General features: G+C 40.3%; 1 protein-coding gene across 3 annotated transcripts in view; it reads right to left on the bottom strand.

Annotated features, from left to right (window-relative positions):
- The window catches only part of LOC144594356 (hepatocyte nuclear factor 4-beta-like), a 58339-nt gene extending 40049 nt beyond the window's left edge, over window positions 1-18290 (bottom strand). The window contains exons 1-2 of one of the 3 annotated variants that reach the window (XM_078400751.1): window positions 18159-18290; window positions 17966-18009 (exon numbers count right to left, since the gene is read on the bottom strand). In XM_078400751.1, coding sequence (XP_078256877.1) covers window positions 17966-18009; window positions 18159-18190 — 76 coding nt within the window. In that variant the 5' untranslated portion in view covers window positions 18191-18290. Of the gene's footprint in view, window positions 1-17965 lie in introns of all 3 variants that reach the window. The other 2 variants (XM_078400750.1, XM_078400752.1) reach the window with 2 other exon arrangements.
- Between the last annotated feature and the right edge of the window lie 540 nt (window positions 18291-18830).

Genomic DNA, 18830 nt, shown 5'->3' on the forward strand with positions numbered 1-18830 from the left:
ATCACAGTTATCTACCATCATTAACCTTAGGACGATGTTGAACAAGAGCAGGGGAGCTGTACTGTTAACCATGTTAAGATTTTCTCACATGAATTGCCTGAACAATTCGTGTAGGAAGGAACTGCAGATGCTGGTTTAAACCGAAGATAGACACAAAAAGCTGGAGTAACTCAGTGGGACAGGTGGCATCTCTGGAGAGAATGAATGGGTGACGTTTCGGATTGAGACCCTTCTTCAGTGTCTCGACCCGAAACGTCACCCATTCCTTCTCTCCAGAGATGCTGCCTGTCCCGCTGAGTTACTCCAGCTTTTTGTGTCTATCTTTGCCTTCATAATTCAGTTGATCAAATTTTCCTTCATAAAAATCTCCTTGCACATATCTCATTTATGTTCTGACAATAATATGTTGTTTCCAGTTTCTGTTCTTTTTATAATCCTGTTTTTACTCTGTTTCATTATTTTTTTTAAACATTAATGTAATAAATAGCAATTAGCAGTTTACGAAGATATATTTTGTCAAAAGATGACTAAATGTAAATGCTGCAGCTTATCAGGCAGACATCTGGGAAGTGAGAGGAGTACAAACACTATCTTCAGTCTGCATGCACATAATGAGTCAAATTTTCTAAACTATGTACCAGGGATATATATTATGAGACTGATTATAAGGACATTGAGCATTTCTGTTTATAACCACACATGGGTGAAGTATTCACAATGACGTTTATACCAACCATTCTGGTGTTTGATCATGATCTCCACATCTTACATGCTTACATGTTTGATTATTAAGTTAGTTCTGTTAGTTTTGTTTAGAAAAGAACAGCAGATGCTGGTTTAAATCAAAGATAGACACAAAATGCTGGAGTAACTCAGCGGGTCAGGCAGCATCTCTGGAGAGAAGGAATGGGTGACATCACCAATTTGTTCTCTCCAGAGATGCTGCCTGTCCCACTGAGTTACTCAAACATTTTGTGTCTATCTTTTTTCTGTTAGCTTTGCTGTTAGGATACAAGTCTTGTACCACTTGTGCACTTAACAGATTACTATGGTATACCAAAATTGAAAATATACACGATTTAAGAGTTCATTATGTGAATGATATTTGACATAAGAATCAATTTACACTTACAATTTAGTTTAGTTTATTGTCACCTGTTCGGAGGTACAGTGAAAAGCTTTTTGTTGCATGCTATCCAAGTCAACAGAAAGATTATTCATGATTACAGTCGAGCTGTTCGCAGTGTACAGGTACAGGATGAAGGGAATAACGTTTAGTGCAAGATAAGGTCCAGTAAAGTCTGAATAAAGATAGTCCCACGGTCTCCAATGAGGTAGATGGTAGATCAGGACTGCTCTCTAGTTGCTGATAGGATGGTTCAGTTGCTGATAATGGCTGGGAAGAAACTGTCCCTGAATCTGGAAATTCATACTGAATAATTATGGACATGGATCGTACATTTCTCAGAATTTTGATTTTCTAATGTGAAATCTAATTGTGCACTTCAATTACGTCCGAATAAGATGAATATGAAAACGAACACGGTAACCTCGATAAATCAGAGTTAGTATCTTGTAAGTGGTGAAAATACACGGCTTTTTGGGCACTGGGAAAGTTTAATTTTGCTCTGCACCAATTGATGCAGAATGTACTTTCAGTGAACTGCATTCTGTCCGCATGACGGAGCAAAGTGCCGTAGGCTAGGAGGTGTCGCATCTGGTTAATGGTGCACGCAATCCACTTTACTACTTGTTGAAGACAGAGACTGGCCAACTGCTCTCTTGATTAGGTGCTCATCCCCTCAGCCATTTTGCTGATTAAATATGACATTAATTTCAGATCTGCAGATCAAAAGCATTTAGAATGTCAATTTTTGACCCAAAAGAAACCCGTTCATTTGCAATTGATTTTGAGCAAGTTTCCTGTCAAAACAAAATCCACAGATGCATAAATCATAATAGTTACTACTATTAGAGTAATTTATTTATATGGCTGAAAACCAATTATTTAAATGTCTATTTTGTGTTAAAATGTGGGTCCTTTTTAAAAACATAAAATTAATATGGAATTGTTCAACTCAAAATAGAAATATGTATAGATGTAGAAAGATCCAGTTTGCATAGACAGAATGTGTCTAGGATAAGGCTGATAATAGTGCCTAAAGGTATTTAATATGACTAAAAGTGGCACATGTGTAACCCAGAAACAGGCCATTCAACCTAATGGGTCAGTGCCAGCACTTATGCTTCACAAGAGCTCGCTCCCACCCCTCACCACTGTGGGGGGAGGGGAGAGAGAACAAAAGGAGGAGCCGGCATGCTTTGTAACTTTGTTAGCGCCATAGGTGGCTGCTATTTGTATACATTGTGTATGCAAGCAAAGAATTTCATTGTGCCTAGTCACATGTGACAATAAAGTGTTCCATAAAGTATTCTATTCCATTCCATCCCATTCCATTCTTTATTTAATCTTCTAATTCTATTGGCAAACCTTCACTGAAGCTGTAAGTCCTAGGAGTATTCATAGACATGTCCAAATAGTGAAGAACAACAGTTCCAACTTAACAGTGGAACATTGTCTGGTCTCCAATACAAGGTCAGAGACCACTGTCAAACAACACTCAATAAAAGCACACTTATTTTCATGCACATACCTGGGGCTCTATCAAACTGGTAACTTAATAAGCCTTGGGCAAAATATGAACCTGGGTCCAAGCATAAAAATGATAGCACCAGTAAACTCCCCACTTAAATTAAATTAGTGTTTTATTAGAAACACACGGCCCTAAATAATTACAGCTTCAATTTCAATTTCAGCCTTATTTCATAGTTAATCAACTCTGTCAAACGGGTCCAAAGGGAATGTTATTTAATATTTTGTTGTGGAAAAGTGGAAAAATTCAGAACACTTTCCAAACTACAGAAAATGTCTGCAAGCATTGCAAAGAAAGGAGAAAATCACTTGAATCTAAAACTAATCAAAATTATTTTTCTCAATGTTTGGACCCATTTTGTCTGAGGCCATATTTTCCAATGAATTGATTGCATTGTGTGGAGAAACCAGCAGCTCATGATAGATTCTCCATTGTCCCTGTGTTCCTTTGTTCCTTTGTTGGTTTGTCAAATTTAAAGCAAAATATAGAAAAAAATGTTAATGTGAATTTGGGTGTGGCTCATTAAATGGTGCCTTTAAAATGGTGGTCCATGAGTCCAAGCTTCATGACAGATAGAAAATACATCAAGCCAGGTTAGCTGCTCAGGGTAAGATACAAAGCGCAGGAGTAACTCAGCAGGTCAGGCAGCATTCCTGAGACTGACTATAGACTTGCCGACCATTTTGCCGAACGCTTCCCCTCTGTCCACCACGGCCTGCAGAATCTTGGGGTTGCTATCCGTTTTAACTGATCTTTCCATTCCCATGCTGACCTTTCTGTCCTGGGCCTCCTCCATTGCCAGAGTGAAGCCAAACGCAAACTGGAGGAACAACACCTCATATTCTGCTTGGGCAGCTTACAATTTAATGGTATAAAATTGAATTTTCCAAATTTAGGTAATATAACCCTCTCCGCCTCCCTTCTTTCCCCATATACCCTCTCCCCCCTTTCCCTGCTCCTTCTCCTATGTGCCTCATCTGGTCTCACACCTTTCTCTTCCCCTCACTTTCCACCCTCTTTCCTTCCTCTAGCTTCAAAATGTTCAACTCTTCAATCATTTTGTCTTACACCATCTGTTTTTTTGCATCTCTGGCCTTTGTCCAACAATTTGCTGATCAACTCCCCCCCAACCCCCACCCCCCATCCCCCACCCCACCCCCCCAACCTGTATCAACCTATTACCTGCAAGGCTTTTTCCTGCCCCTCCTCTCTTCCAGCTCTTTCTACCCCCTACCCCCACCCGTTCCACTGTCTAAAGAGGAGTCCCGATCTGACGAAGAGTCCCAACTCGAAACTTCATCGATCCAAGTTACTGCAGTTCAGTCCTTGTTTCCACATTTAGCTGTTCAGTGTGGTGTTCTTAAAAAACTCATTCTTCAGATGAAACATTATCTATCTGTGTGGGAAGGAACTGCAGATGCTGGTTTAAACCCAAGATAGACACAAAAAGCTGGAGTAACTCAGCGGGACAGGCAGCATCTCTGGAGAGAAGGCACTGTGGTTCAGGTGAATAGTAAAATTCTCACGACACAGCCCACAGTTCTTCGGCCCACCAAGTTTGCACTTACCATCAAGCACCCATTTTTACACTGATCCTACCATAACCCATTTCTTCCGATAATCTTCTCAATACCCTCTGCTCACAAGGGACAATTTATATTGGAAAATTAACCTAATAGAACTCAGATGACCGCAGCTGTGAGGCAGCAGTTCCAATAGCTGTGCCAATGTGCTGTCCTTAAATGTATTTACCAGTAAATTCCAAGGAATCTTCTGCTTTCATTTCAACAAATGATGGAAATGATTTTCATCCATTAAAAAAAACATATGCGGTTCAATTTGGATCAAAGTAGGTTGTGTGCAGAGACTAATCAGATCTGCATGGCTAGTCCTCCTTAGCCCTGATAAACATTTAACTAGTTTGCCAACACTTGGTCATACTTGGATCAACAGTTCAATATGCTGCAAACAAAATGTAGCAATTTTCTACCCCGATCAATCCATGTTTCACTTTAGTTGGAACAGAAAAAGGATAATAGATTTCATGAAACAAAAGCATTCAGATCACATCATAGTGATTAGATTATTAAATACCAAAACTATCAATCGCTCTATATTGATAGTAGATTTCATGATAAGGAGATGAATACTGTAAAATTAATTGATAGGGAACACTTAATGGTTGCCTCAGAGCATAGCTGTTAATTGTTTTAGTTTAGAGATACAGTCCAGAAGCAGGCACTTCGGCCCACAGAGACTACACCGATGCCTGCACACTTGCACTATCCTACACACCAGGGCCAATTTTTATTAAAGACAATTAACCTACAAACCTGTAGATCTTTGGAGTGTGGGAGGAAACAGGAGCACCCGGGGAAACACACGCGGTCAAGGGGAGAACGCACGATCTCTGTACAGACAGCACCCATCGTCAGGATCAAACCCGGGTCTCTGGCACTGCAAGGTAGCAACTCTACCAATGTGACACTGTGCCATTTTGTTTGTATGAATATTTTCATGTCATTGGAATGACAGAAAGTGATTTGGTGTGATAATATTCAACAAGCTATGCCTTTATTTTTTAACCAAACATTGTTAAAACTGGCATCGTGTGTCTTGAAATGCAGATAAATGAAAATGTAAATCTCATTCATCACAGTATTTTCCATCTGGAGTAGATTTTCATGGCTGGAAAAAGTTTTTAAGGCTACTTGGCATAGTGTCAGTGGATGTGATTGATGAGCACAGAGGCAGTGAAACGTTGCAGGTTGGTGTAAATGTTCTATATAGGCGTCCTTGACAATTTTTTAAATTTTCTTCATTCTTAACCCCCGAGGACGATGGTACCAAGTCATTGACTATATTCAAGAACAAGATAGTTTTGGGCACAGAGGCAAACCAGCATGATAGAATCAGTCAGGAAAGTAGAGTTGATGCTAAAGACTACTTTTTTTTACTTCCAAAAGAAAAATAAAGAATGGCAGATTATTTTTTTTCGCCTTTGGTGAATTAGTTTCATCCCATTCTTTCTGCATCTTTTACCATACCTTTTCTCCCTTGTACATTTCACATTTCATAAAGACATAGAGAGAAATAAAGCACAGGAATAGGCCTTTCAGCCCATTAAATCTGTGCTGGCCATCATACATCTACCTTCACATTAATCTTATCCTAACCTTCACACATTCCCATCAACTGCCCACCCCCCACCACACACACACACACACACACACATGCTCGCACACTCCCTCACACACTCACTCGCACACACACACAAACATACACACACACAATTTAACTCACTTACGTACAAGGGACAATTTACAGTCTGAAGAAGGGTCTCGACCCGAAACGTCACCCATTCCTTCTCCCATGAGATGCTGCCTGACCTGCTGAGTTACTCCAGCATTTTGTGGACAATTTACAGTGGTCATTTAACCTACCAACCCACATGTTTTTGGGAAGTGGGAGGTATCTGTAATACCTAGAGGAAACCCACAAACCCAAGGAGAAAATGCAAGTTCACACAGACAGCACCTGAGGTCAGGATTGGCCTGGGTCGCGAAGGTTGTGAGCCAGCAATTGTACCAGCCACACCACTTTGTTGTCTTCTACAACTTATAGAATCATTTTCTCTGAAATGATTCCAGTTGTGAGCCCCCTGCACTGATAACACAGGTCAGAAATTAGATCACTGGAGCAGATCAATTTTAGCCGCTTGATTTACCAACGGTAATACAAAAAAACAAGATACATAACCACAAAAAAATTAAACATAGACTTAAACAGCCACCAAAACGACATGTGAGAATCCCCAGGGCACACAGCATAAGCGGAGCCCCACAGCCATCAGTTCAATGTCCGGGCCACACACACGGTCCTTCACCGTGATGTGACCAGAGTTGTACCGACCACTGTCACTCTCTCTGCAGTCCCTGTCCGCCCGAACAGTCAGAAATCCGTCCACACTCGCACTAGACTACGGGATGTCCTCAAGGAGCCTAGTCCCCGCAAAACACCAAGATCACTGCAGTCACAGCACTCCCTCCGAGTCCTCACCAATGCAGGCAGCACGTCCATCTTGTTTTTTCAGCGATCTCACATTCCCCACTGTGATGGAAGGCAAATGACTTATACCTTCTTTCCTCTTTTACTCCTGTCGTCAGGGCAATCGAAACTTCCGCAGTTGGGGAGATCGAAGCTCTCACAATTGGCGATCAAAGCTCCCGCGATCGGGGCGGTCGATGCTCCTGCAGTTGAAGCTCCCGAAGTCGATCCCTAACAAAGGGACCGCCAGCTCCATGATGTTAAAGCCGCAGTGCAGACGGAGATGCGATAAAATAGTTGCATCTCCATCGAGGGAAGAGATAAATGAGTTTTCCCCCAACTCTCTCCCCACATAATACATAAACAAAGGTGCACTAAAAACGTACAAGTAAACACAGACCAAAACAGCAAAGGAGGGAAAAGACGAGACAGGTGCAAATGCACCAAGCCTAAATGTGAAAGAGAGAGTATGGGGCAGAGAAATAGCTCGAGGACAGCAGGTTCAGATTTCAAACATTGACTCCACCGTTAGCAAGCTAGTGGGGGAGAGCTTTTGTTCCACTGTGTGTGTGTGTGTGAAGTCTGTTTTACGAGAAAAGAGTCTTTGGGCTCAGGCCTAACAGAATGTCACTGTTAGGAACCTCACAGCAACAATGCAGAAGGGCAGAGGACCCTCTCCACGACTCCATTATTCCACGCAGGTACAATCATAATAGTGCCACCTCAACCCCATTGTAAACATTGCACTTTGTCATTGGAACTGGTGCGCTACAATGCTGAGAACTATATTATTGTCCCCTTGATTTATTTATTGTACTAGAGTTTGACTTAACTGTATTCATGTGTGGAATATCTGATCCATGTGGATAGCCTGCCAAACAAAGCTTTTCACTGCAACTCGGTGCGCGTGACAATAATAAATCTAAGCCTAAATCTAAAACATTCCTCTCCTGACATTCAATTTTCTCCTGCATTTTGACCAGGCATTACTTGTTAGCAATACTGAAGAAGAATATTAATAAATTTCATCAGAATTCCGCGCTAATTATAGTTACATAGAAGCATAGAAACATAGAAAATAGGTGGAGGAGTAGGCCATTCGGCCGTTCGAGCTAGCACCGCATTTCAATATGATCATGGCTGATCATCCAAAATCAATACCCCGTTCTGGCTTTTTCCCCATATCCCTTGATTCCCTTCGTCCTAACAGTTAAATCTAACTCTCTCTTGAAAACATCCAGTGAATTGGCCTCCACTGCCTTCTGTGGCTGAGAATTCCACAGATTCACAACTCTCTGGGTGAAAATGTTTTCCCTCGTCTCAGTCCTAAATGGCCTTCCCCTTATTCTTAAACTGTGACCCATGATTCTGGACTCCCCCAACATTGGGAACATTTTTCCTGCATCTATCCTGTCCAATCCTCTAAGAATTTTATGTTTCTATAAGATCCCCTCTCATCCTTCTAAATTCCAGCGAATACAAGCCCAGTCGACCCATTCTTTCATCACACGTCAGTCCCGCCATCCCGAGAATTAACCCGGTGAACCTACGCGACACTCCCTCAATAGCATTAATGTCCTTCCTCAAATTAGGAGACCAAAATTGCACACAATACTCCAGGTGCGGTCTCACCAGGGCCCTGTACAACTGCAGTAGGACCTCCTTGCTCCTAAACATAAATCCTCTTGCAATGAAGGACAACATGTCATTGGCTTTCTTCACTGCCAACTGTACATGCATGCTTACTTTCAGCGAATGATATACAAGCACACCCAGGTCACGTTGTACCTCCCGTTCTTCTAATCTGACACCATTCAGATAATAATCTGCCTTCCTGTTCTTGCCACCAAAGTGGATAACCTCACATTTATCCACATTATGCTGCACCTGTCATGCTTCTGCCCACTCACCCAACCTACCCAAGTCACCCTGCAGCCTCATAGCATCCTCATCGCAGCTCACACTGCCATCCAGCTTTGTGTCATCTGCAAACTTAGAGATGTTACATTTAATTCTTTCGTCTAAATCGTTAATATATATTGTAAACAACTGGGGACTCAGCACCGAGCCTTGCGGCACCCCACTAGTCACTGCCTGCCATTCTGAAAAGGACCCTTTAATTCCTACTCTTTGCTTACTGTCTGCCAACCAGTTAACTATCCATGTCAATACCCTACGCCCAATACCATGTGCTCTAATTTTGCACACCAATCTCTTGTGTGGGACCTTGTCAAAGGCCTTGAAAGTCTAGATACACCACATTCACTGGCTCTCCTTGTCTATGTAACATTCTACTTGTTACATCCTCAAAAAAATTCAAAAGATTAGTCAAGCATGATTTCCCATTCATAAATCCATGCTGACTTTGATCGATCCCATCACTGCTTTTTAATTTTGGGCTTAATCCTGAAAACTAACCATGGAATAAATGTATCCACTCAATTCCAAAGAAGTTCAAAAAACCTGAATTCAACAAAACATTGGATTTGACCCATGGAATAATTTTGCATGCAATCAAAACAGCCTTGACTATTTTATATGAAAAAATTGTTTTTTTTTTTTTTTCCAATATCATCCATTTTGTCAAAATTGCTCCAATCTTTCAATGGTCTACTTAATAACACTAAAAATGAATCATAAAATGCACCCATTTAATCACACGCCAAATGTTTCCAACTAACATTAAGAATTTCATTCTTCCGTTTGCAGTACATATGACAATTACTCACTGTTGACACTCTTGAATCAACTTTACTGACGGTGAATTATTCTGAATGTGTATTTAGCTGCTTCACACAGGAATGCTGTGAATATTCACAAAAGTAACTTATGCTGGTGGTAAAGAGAACATGAATTTCATAGCATGAAAAGCATTACTGCAGCAGAACCTCTATTTATGTGCAGGAAGGAGATCACCAATTAGGCAAACACAAGATTTAATGTTAGATCCTATAGTGTTTATGGTGGCTCAGAATTCTGTTTTTTTGTACGTGCTTATAAACTCACTCACTTGCTGGGAGGGGGTGGGGCAAATAGCATGTAATCTATAAACTAAAACTCTTGTTTGTTTGTTCCTGAACAACAGCCAAAACGGTAAACGATAGCGTGACAATTCTTGGCCCACCTTACTCACTGTCATCCTTTTGGTGCTAAAGGAAGAAGTTTCATTGAAATCGGTGTTATATTTTTTAAGTTATTCACATTTTAAAGTTTAAATCTATCTCCCAGGGAGGGAGGGTGGGAGGGAAAGATGCTGTCAAGCTGGAAAGGGTGCAGGGACCTTTGAACTATCTTGATGTTCATAAGTTATATGAGGGGAAATTCGACCATTCGGCCCTTCAAATCTATTTTGCCATTCAATTATGGCTGATCTATTATTCCCTCTCAACCCCATTCTCCTGCCTTCTCCCCATAACCCTTGACAATTGGACATTGTAGGATTTTAATGTTATATACTAAATGTTGTCTCCGTGGTCTGTGGATGGCTTGATTGTATTCATGTATAGTCTTTTCTCTGACAGGAGAGCACACAAACAAAAGCTTTTTCACCGTACCTTGGTACATCTGGCAATAATAAACTAAACGAAGCTAAACTAAGCTAACTAAACTAAACTAAACTAGTCGTGCTGTGGATGGTGCTGACTTTCTTCAGTGCTGTTGGAATGAATTTCTTCCAGGTAATTTGAGAATATTTTATTACACTTCTGATCTGAGGCTTATAGGCAGTGAAAAGGCTTTAGGATGTTTGCCCACTGGATACTTACCCTCCAGCTATGCTCATCAATACATGACATCAAGGATAGGTGGATTGGACATAACTATGCTGGAGAAGTCATTAACCCACGCTTTAGTGGCAAAACATTTGCTTATGGTAGTAATGAGATTATCAACTTATGTTTATGATTGATGAATAAACAATGTTCCAGATGACTCTCCATTCTTGAAAATCAAGAGTCAAGAGTCAAGAGTGTTTTATTGTCATATGTCCCAGATAGAACAATTAAATTCTTACTTGCAACAGCACAACAGAATATATATAACATATTACACTGTAAACATTATAATAAATGAGACAAAAAAGTTCAGCATGTGTACAAAGACACATGTGTACAAATACAGCATGTGTACAAATACACAAATACATGTGTATTTGTACACATGCTGAATTTTTTTTTCTCATTTATTATAATGTTTACAGCGTAATATGTGCACTGTACAATTTAAATTGTACAATTGTACACTGTACAATTTAATTGTGCATATGCATGCACACACGTACACATTAAAAAAAAACAATAATAGTGCAATAATACCACTGGGTATATTTTTACAGCTGTCGAGAGGGAACCTAGGATCAGAGAATCAAGAATTTTAATTTCTCTCAAAGTTGTTTAAAACAAAGCCGGACTTTGGCAGCCTCTACCCCTGCACAATGGGAGGAATATGTCTCCCCAGAGAAGTCTTAGATCTCTCACTGGAAGGAAATTAAAATTCGTCTGCATCTTTATTGCCTTTCTTCTCTTGACTCTCTCAATACCTCCAAAAATTATGCTTTCCTTTCTGTGCAGCAGACTGTGACATTTAAGTGATTTAATTTTTAATTACATTTCAAGTGCATGTATTGAAGCACTCGGACGCAATGTGTGTAGGAAAGAACTGCGGATTATGGTTTACAACGAAAATTATCACAAAAAGCTGGTGGAATTCAACGGGTCAGGCAGCATCTCTAGCGAAAAGGAATAGGTGACGTTTCAGATCGAGACCCTTCTTCAGACTGAGAGTCAGGGGAAAGGGAAACATGATCAATGTGCGACTGATTTAATAAAATGATAAGCGTCCAGAGCAGTACAAGATGTATTTGGCCTGAAAATGAGATATATAATGAATCCAACTGCCATATATCAGAAAAAGACACAAAGTGCTGGGGTAACTCAGTGGGTCAGCCAGCATCTCTGGAGGACCTAAACATTCCTGAGTTACTCCAGCACTTTATGTCTCTTTTTTGTAAACCTGCGTCAGCAGTTCTTTGTTTCTGCCATTCACCAATGTTTACGTTAATAAGTGCAAATGTGTTCTGACTACCCTTCAACCTCAGTAGAAAGAACTATAAAACACCTATATGCTTTCTGAAATGTGGTGTGGATCCTTTTGTAAATACAGTACTCATTTAAGCACTAAATTCCGCACAGATAAAGTGTACCAAAACAATAATTTTCCTCAAGCCAAGTCAAGAAATATCTATATTATATATTATCTCTATGAAGCTTTGAGCATTAAAAATTGGCATTGTGGTTGGTAAGTGAGACAGATTCCTCTGCTTGCTGTGGCTCCAACTAAATAGTCCCTCCCATCTCCAGCATGTTGGCTGACATTGAGGGGTCAGCACTCATGGTGATAATATGAAATAGTGGTCCCTGAATGACGATCGTAATGAAATGTTAGCATGGTTTCTCGATGAGGAATGTAATTTGTGGGTTTGTACATAAGGAATGCAGCAAATAATCCCTTTGAAAATCAACACGCCACAATCCCAAAGTTCATGTCGTGTTTTCTCCTCCCCCCATCCCCACTGCTATTGTCCAGTTGGACTGGCAGGGTAAACGCATGCACGTTGTTGTTCCAAACTTCAACACCTGTCTTTTCATTACATCTGGAAAATCTGGCCCTGGTCCAATATTTGGAAGCAGCGGAGATTTCCTAGATCCCAGTTGTGTCATCTTTACTACCCTGCCTAGGTAGGTCTTTAACAAACATTCACTTTCGATTTTTGAGTGGACTAGACCCTTCAATGGGGCATTTTTGAATTCATGTAGAGCCAGCCACACCATATCTTATCAGATGTTCCATCGTCTGTTGCATGCACTTCCTTTTTCACGCAGTCATTTAGAAACTTTCCTCCTGATGACACTGGCCACACCTCATATTGGTGAAGACGAATCCAAAGATATATCCTTCGACTTGTTTTTTTAATAAAACTCGTAAGCACAGAGTTGCTTGTCGGAACAAAAAAAATGTGTGGAGATAAAGATAATGTGTGTAGTTTTCAGTGACTTCACCGTTTCAGAATCCGCTTCCCATGATTGAATAAAACAAAAACCACTGATCAAGAAAAGGAAAGAGTGAAATATCTGTTCCCTTGAATTATAGATTTGGTGTCAAGGTGTCAGTGGACTGCCAATACTATGTTATATCTTAAAAAAACAGAAAGAGAGAAAAAAAATGACAGTCATGGAGTCATTGAATTATACACCACAGTAATAGACCCCATGATCCAACTCATCCATGCTGACCAAGATGCCTACCTGAGCTAGTTCCATTTGCCTACATTTGGCCTGTATCCCACAAATCCTTTCCATGTGCCTGGCTGAATCAGTCTGAAGAAGGGTCCCAACCCGAAATGTCACCTATCCATGTTCTCCAGAGTTGCTACCTGCCTGCTGAATTACTCCAACACGTTGTGCCCTTTTTTCTAAACCAGCATCTGCAGTTCCTTCTGTCTCCATATACATGTCCTAATATCTATGAAATATCACAATTATTCCTGCCTCTATCACTTTTTCCAGCAGCTCATTTCATGTTGCCATCACCCTCTGTGTGAAATAGTTGCCATTCAGGTCCCCTTTAAATCTTTTCCCTCTCACCTGAAATCTATGCTCACTAGTTTTTCATTCCCCTGCCGTGTGAAAAAGTGTGACTATTCACTTTCCCTTCCCCCTCGTGATTTTATATATCTCCATATGATTACCCTTCGGTCTCCTGCACTCCAGGGAGAACAGTCCTAGCCTATCCAGTTGCTCCTTATGACTCAAATTCTCCAATTCTGGTAACATCCTCATTAATCTTTTCTGCAGTCTTTCCAGCTTAACAACTTGCTTCCTAATGCCACGTTACTGGAACACATAATATTCCAAGTGTGGTCTCACCAACATCTTGTATCGCCGTAACATATCGCCATAGCTTTGTACTCAATGACTCAATGAAGACAAGTGCACCAAATGCTTCCTTCATCACCCTGTCTACCTGCAGCTCCATTTTCAGAGAACCATGTACTTGTATGTAGGAATCTCTCCGTTCTCGTTTGGACATTTACACCCAGCATGGATTTGTTGAATAAGATCCAGTTTGTCTAGCTTAATTGAATCAATTAATGTAAATAAGAGATGTTGATGAGCATTTTACAATCTCTGTGTGGACTTTGGAAAAGCATGGACTAACACAATCTCACAAGGCAGACTGGCCAGCAAACTAAAACCCAATGGAACCTGAGGGAAAGTAGCAAGATTCTATATTGTATACAGGTGACAGTTACTTTGCAGACATTTAATCTAGTTAACCCTTGATCAGTGAAATTAGACATCATGGGATCAAGTGATTGGCTCAGTTGCACTATTTTAACAACAGTATTGAGCAGTACTACTGGTTTGTCTTGGGAGCAGGGGGTTGGGCAATGCAAGATTATTCACAACAAATATATCAATGTACAAATGGCAAAGTATTCAGTCCATTTAAAGATAACAAGAAAAAGAAACTACAACTTCTCCAGGAAGAGCAAGGTAATTTCATGAAAACTTCAGGGGTTTCGTTACCTGCAAGTTATGATGTAAATCAATCTCAGTTACATATCACGGTGAGGTCTTCAACCTTGGCTAATATATGATCATCCAACCATTTCCACTCCAGCTGCAACCAGCATTATGAACAACTCTTTAATAAATCATCATGAACTTGCATTTTAAATGGAAAATACCCCAAATTGTTTTGGAAAATACAAAACTCCCAACATGGTCATAAACCACACAAAAATGAGCTCCACTATATTTAATCATATTTATAAAATCCAGTGTATTCACTGTAGATCAAACTTCTGCCATTAGAGGCAGGGCTATTCGAGATTGGGGGATCCAGCTATTCTCATGTTCAAGTTTACTGATTAGTTGAACAAAGTGTTAATCGGGATACTTAAAGCAATAGCTCTTTGAGTCATGAAGTCATACAACATGGAAACAGGTCCTTCAGCCTAACTTACCTATGCTGATCAAGATGCCCCATTCACATTAGTCCCACCTTCCCATGTTTGGTCCATATCCCTCTAAACCTTTCCTATCCATATACCTGTCAAAATATCTCTTAAATGTTGTTATAGGACCTGCCTCGACTACCTTCTCTGGCAGCTCATTACATATACCCACCACCCTCTTAACTAACACAGAAGAGGAGTTGAGGTCTGGGGTGAATCAGGCATGCAACTGTCCAAAGGAGGGGCGACCCTTATTTTCTTGGTGCTGTTAACTGCCAAAACACAAATGAGACCCAAATTACATACAGGCCACAATTCAGAGAACTGTTAGTGGAAATCTCATTTACCAACTTCAAGAATTTGCGGCCAAGCCAGAATCCAATGTATCAATGACCTTTCACTGGCGTGTGGGTCACCTACATTCTATCATGGGCCTTTGTATTGCCAGTTGGACTGTGTTATCCTCAAATTTAAAATGGCATTTAAAGACATCTCAGAAAAAAGTTGTAGATTGATGCAGAAAGTCATAAAGAGTGAAGCAATTAGATTGTACAAATTTTATGGCACATCTTATACAGGGGTTGTATCACTTTATGATGATGGGATAGTTTGGGTTATAGTTTCCGCAACTGTATAGTTGCCCCAGGAACATAAAATATATTCGAGGAGGTCTGAAATTTATGAGTTCCTATGAAAACGTGCAGCAAATTAATTTTTTGGCTCAGAATTGTATTTGACAAAACCTGCTAAATCAAACAAATCAAATCAAATCAAAGCCTTACCTTGAGGCATGTAGTTCTATTAGAAACTATACAGAGAAGGTTCAATGGGTGAATTTTGGGATGAATGGGTTGTTTCAGTAGGTTGCATCTATACTCATTAGAGTTTAGAAGATCAAGAGGCAATGTTAGTGGAATTTATAAGATTCCATGTGTAGGAAAGAACTGCAGATGCTGGTTTACACCGAAGAAAGACACAATATTCTAATTGGGCTTGGCTGGGTAGATATTGAGATAATCTCCCCCCCCCCTCACTCCCCCCTCACTCCCCTCCCCCTCTCCCCCCCCCCCCCACCACTCCCCCCCCCCCCCAACTCCCTCCCCCCCCCCCCCCCCAACTCCCTCCCCATCAACTCCCACCTCTTTGGCACTGAGGTTCAGAATAAAGCCTTGCAGATTTATGATGGAAATGGCCAAGAATTTCTTCTCTCAGTTTGTAAACCTTTGGAATTCTCTTCCCAAAGGGGCTATGGAGATGGATTCATTGACTACTTTGTAAAATAGAAATAGATAGATGTAAATTAATACAGCCATGAACTTACTGAATAGAAACACAGGCTTGGTGGGGGGGGGGGGGGGGGGTGCAGAGTGTCTTTGCCCTCTTTAACATTAGTTTTCTTAGATGTTTCTATTCATATGTACAAGTTCCAATCAAACTATTAAATAAGAACAGGAGAGACATCCCTGGTGTCTTAATGTTATTGAGTAAGGGATAAATACATGGCTAAGACAGTATTTTGTCCTGATTATAGAAACATAGAAAATAGGTGCAGGAGTAGGCCATTCGGCCCTTAGAGCCAGCACTGTCATTCTGGCTTTTTCCTCATATCCCTTGATACCCTTAGCCCTAAGAGCTAACTCTAACTCTCTCTTGAAAACATCCAGTGAATTGGCCTCCACTGCCTTCTGTGGCAGAGAATTCCACAAATTCACAACTCTCTGGGTGAAACAGCTTTTCCTCATCTCAGTCCTAAATGGCCTACCCCTTATTCTTAAACTGTGACCCCTGGTTCTGGACTCCCTCAACATCGGGAACATTTTTCCTGCATCTACCCTGTCCAATCCTCTCAGAATTTAATATATTTCTATGGTAAATCCCCTCTCATCCTTCTAAATTCCAGTGAATACAAGCCCAGTCGACCAATTCTTTCATCTTATGTCAGTCCCGCCACCCCGGGAATTAACCTGGTGAACCTACGCTGCACTCCCTCAATAGCAATAATGTCCTTCCTCGAATTAGGAGACCAAAATTGCACACAATACTCCAGGTGCAGTCTCACCAGGGCCCTGTACAACTGCAGTAGGAGCTCCTTGCTCCTAAACTCAAATCCTCTCTCCATGAAGGCCAACATGCCATTAGCTTTCTTCACTGCCTGCTGTACCTGCATGCTTACTTTCAGTGACTGATGTACAAGCACACCCAGGTCTTATTGCACCTTCTCTTGACACAATTCAGATAATAATCTGCCTTCCTGTTCTTGTCACCAAAGTGAACCTTACATTTATTCACATTGTACTGCATCCGCCTTGCTTCTGCCCACTCACCCACCCTATCTAAGTCACCCTGCAACCTCAGAGCATTCTCCTCGCAGCTCACACTGCCACCCAGGTTTGTGTTATGTTGCTGTTACAAGGATTATTTGTGTATATTGGCTTTATTAATTCTTACATTACAGTAGTAGCTCATTAGTTACAAATCAGCGAAGGACATCCTGCTAAGAACATGAAAGATGGTACAGAAAGGAAATTATTTCCTTATATCCTTATCTATCAATGTATGATAAAGGAAAATCAGTTTATATATTGTTGGTTTCTTTAATTTAATTGTTTCTAGTTATATATAGTTGTGGCACAGTATTACACTATGAAATGACACATCTAACAAATGTTTTCCGCCCTGATACTGCAGGGTACCAAGTTAAATTTTAACTGCAAAGCAAATAATCTTCTAGTGACCTAGATACCATTGGCCTTTGATCCAAGCTGAAAATTCCTATATCATTTAGTATTTTATTCATGTTTTAATTATTCCACTAGAAATTATTCCTCATGAAAAGTAAAATCAGAAATAAAACATGTTTTAGAGTATGCATACAATCTTTTACCTCATAATTAATAGGCAGGCGCTCATGTAAACATTACAAAAATGTGCTGACATCTGTAAAAGATGGCTTACTGTTTATCAAATTTAAAAGATATTTCTCATGATGTATTTGAATTGATAAAATTACACACCTGGAATCGATCTTTTTACCTTGCATTGTAAAACATTAGAATTCTCAATTACCTAGTTATTATTTGGAGACTATATTTTCAATTGGAATATGCTTTCATTATCAATAAAAAGTTATCATTGCTTATCCTCATACCTCACAATTTATTAAAAATGAATCATTAGACATTAGCATTCTCCTTAAAATGCAATCTTAAAGAATCACCAGAATGTTTGCTTACTCAATAAAACTCACCGTTATTTGGTGGCAGTACCCTCAGGTTGTCGAGCTCAAGCATGCTATAGGAAGAATCCAGGGTTTCAGTGTAATCAGGCATATCCATATCCATCATGGGCTCACAAAGCTTCATTATTGTGAGCTGACAAAGTTAAAGACAACTGTTACAACTCAAAATAATAATCGAAGTTCTGACTGAAGTTCTACCTACCAACTTCTCACCAACCACAGAATATTCCCCATAAAACCCTATAAGTTAAGGTCAATCAAGGATGATCTGGAAGCCGGAATCCTAGTTCTGCACCAGCACTCCTGGTGCCGTCCTTCCCACAGCATAGCATATGACACTGATAAGGCCTTGAATGGATCTGAATAGCCCACATCTCTGTTCTCATGCAATTCGCTTATCTGTGCTGCTGTGTACACATTGTAAAGAGGTATAATTCTTTATTGGTTTCTGTGGAGCCACCCAAGCAATTTATTCCTAAACTATCAGTAAGATTTTGCCAAAATGCCATTGAATAATGTGCACATATTTTAATAGCACGTACACTTATTTAAAATGTTTGATTGGGCAGGATTTTCTGTAATGAAGTCCAGTGGAAACACAAAGTATAACATTTGTCCTGAGCCCAAGCAAAGAAAAATAATTACTCCGTAATTCAACTTGCTGAAGTGCAACACAGTGCTTAGTACACAGTTCAAGAGGTTTTATAATTTTTAAAAGATTCTATTCGTTCAATGACAGTGGCGGCATAGTGGCGCCATGGTAGGGTTGCTGCCTTACAGCACCAGAGACCCAGGTTCTGACTACGGAAGCTGTCTCCATGGAGTTTGTGACCGCGTGGGTTCTCTCCGGGTGCTCCGGTTTCCTCCAAGACTC

This window comes from Rhinoraja longicauda, chromosome 6 (genome assembly GCF_053455715.1).
Source record: "Rhinoraja longicauda isolate Sanriku21f chromosome 6, sRhiLon1.1, whole genome shotgun sequence".
NCBI classification, from domain to species: domain Eukaryota; kingdom Metazoa; phylum Chordata; class Chondrichthyes; order Rajiformes; family Arhynchobatidae; genus Rhinoraja; species Rhinoraja longicauda.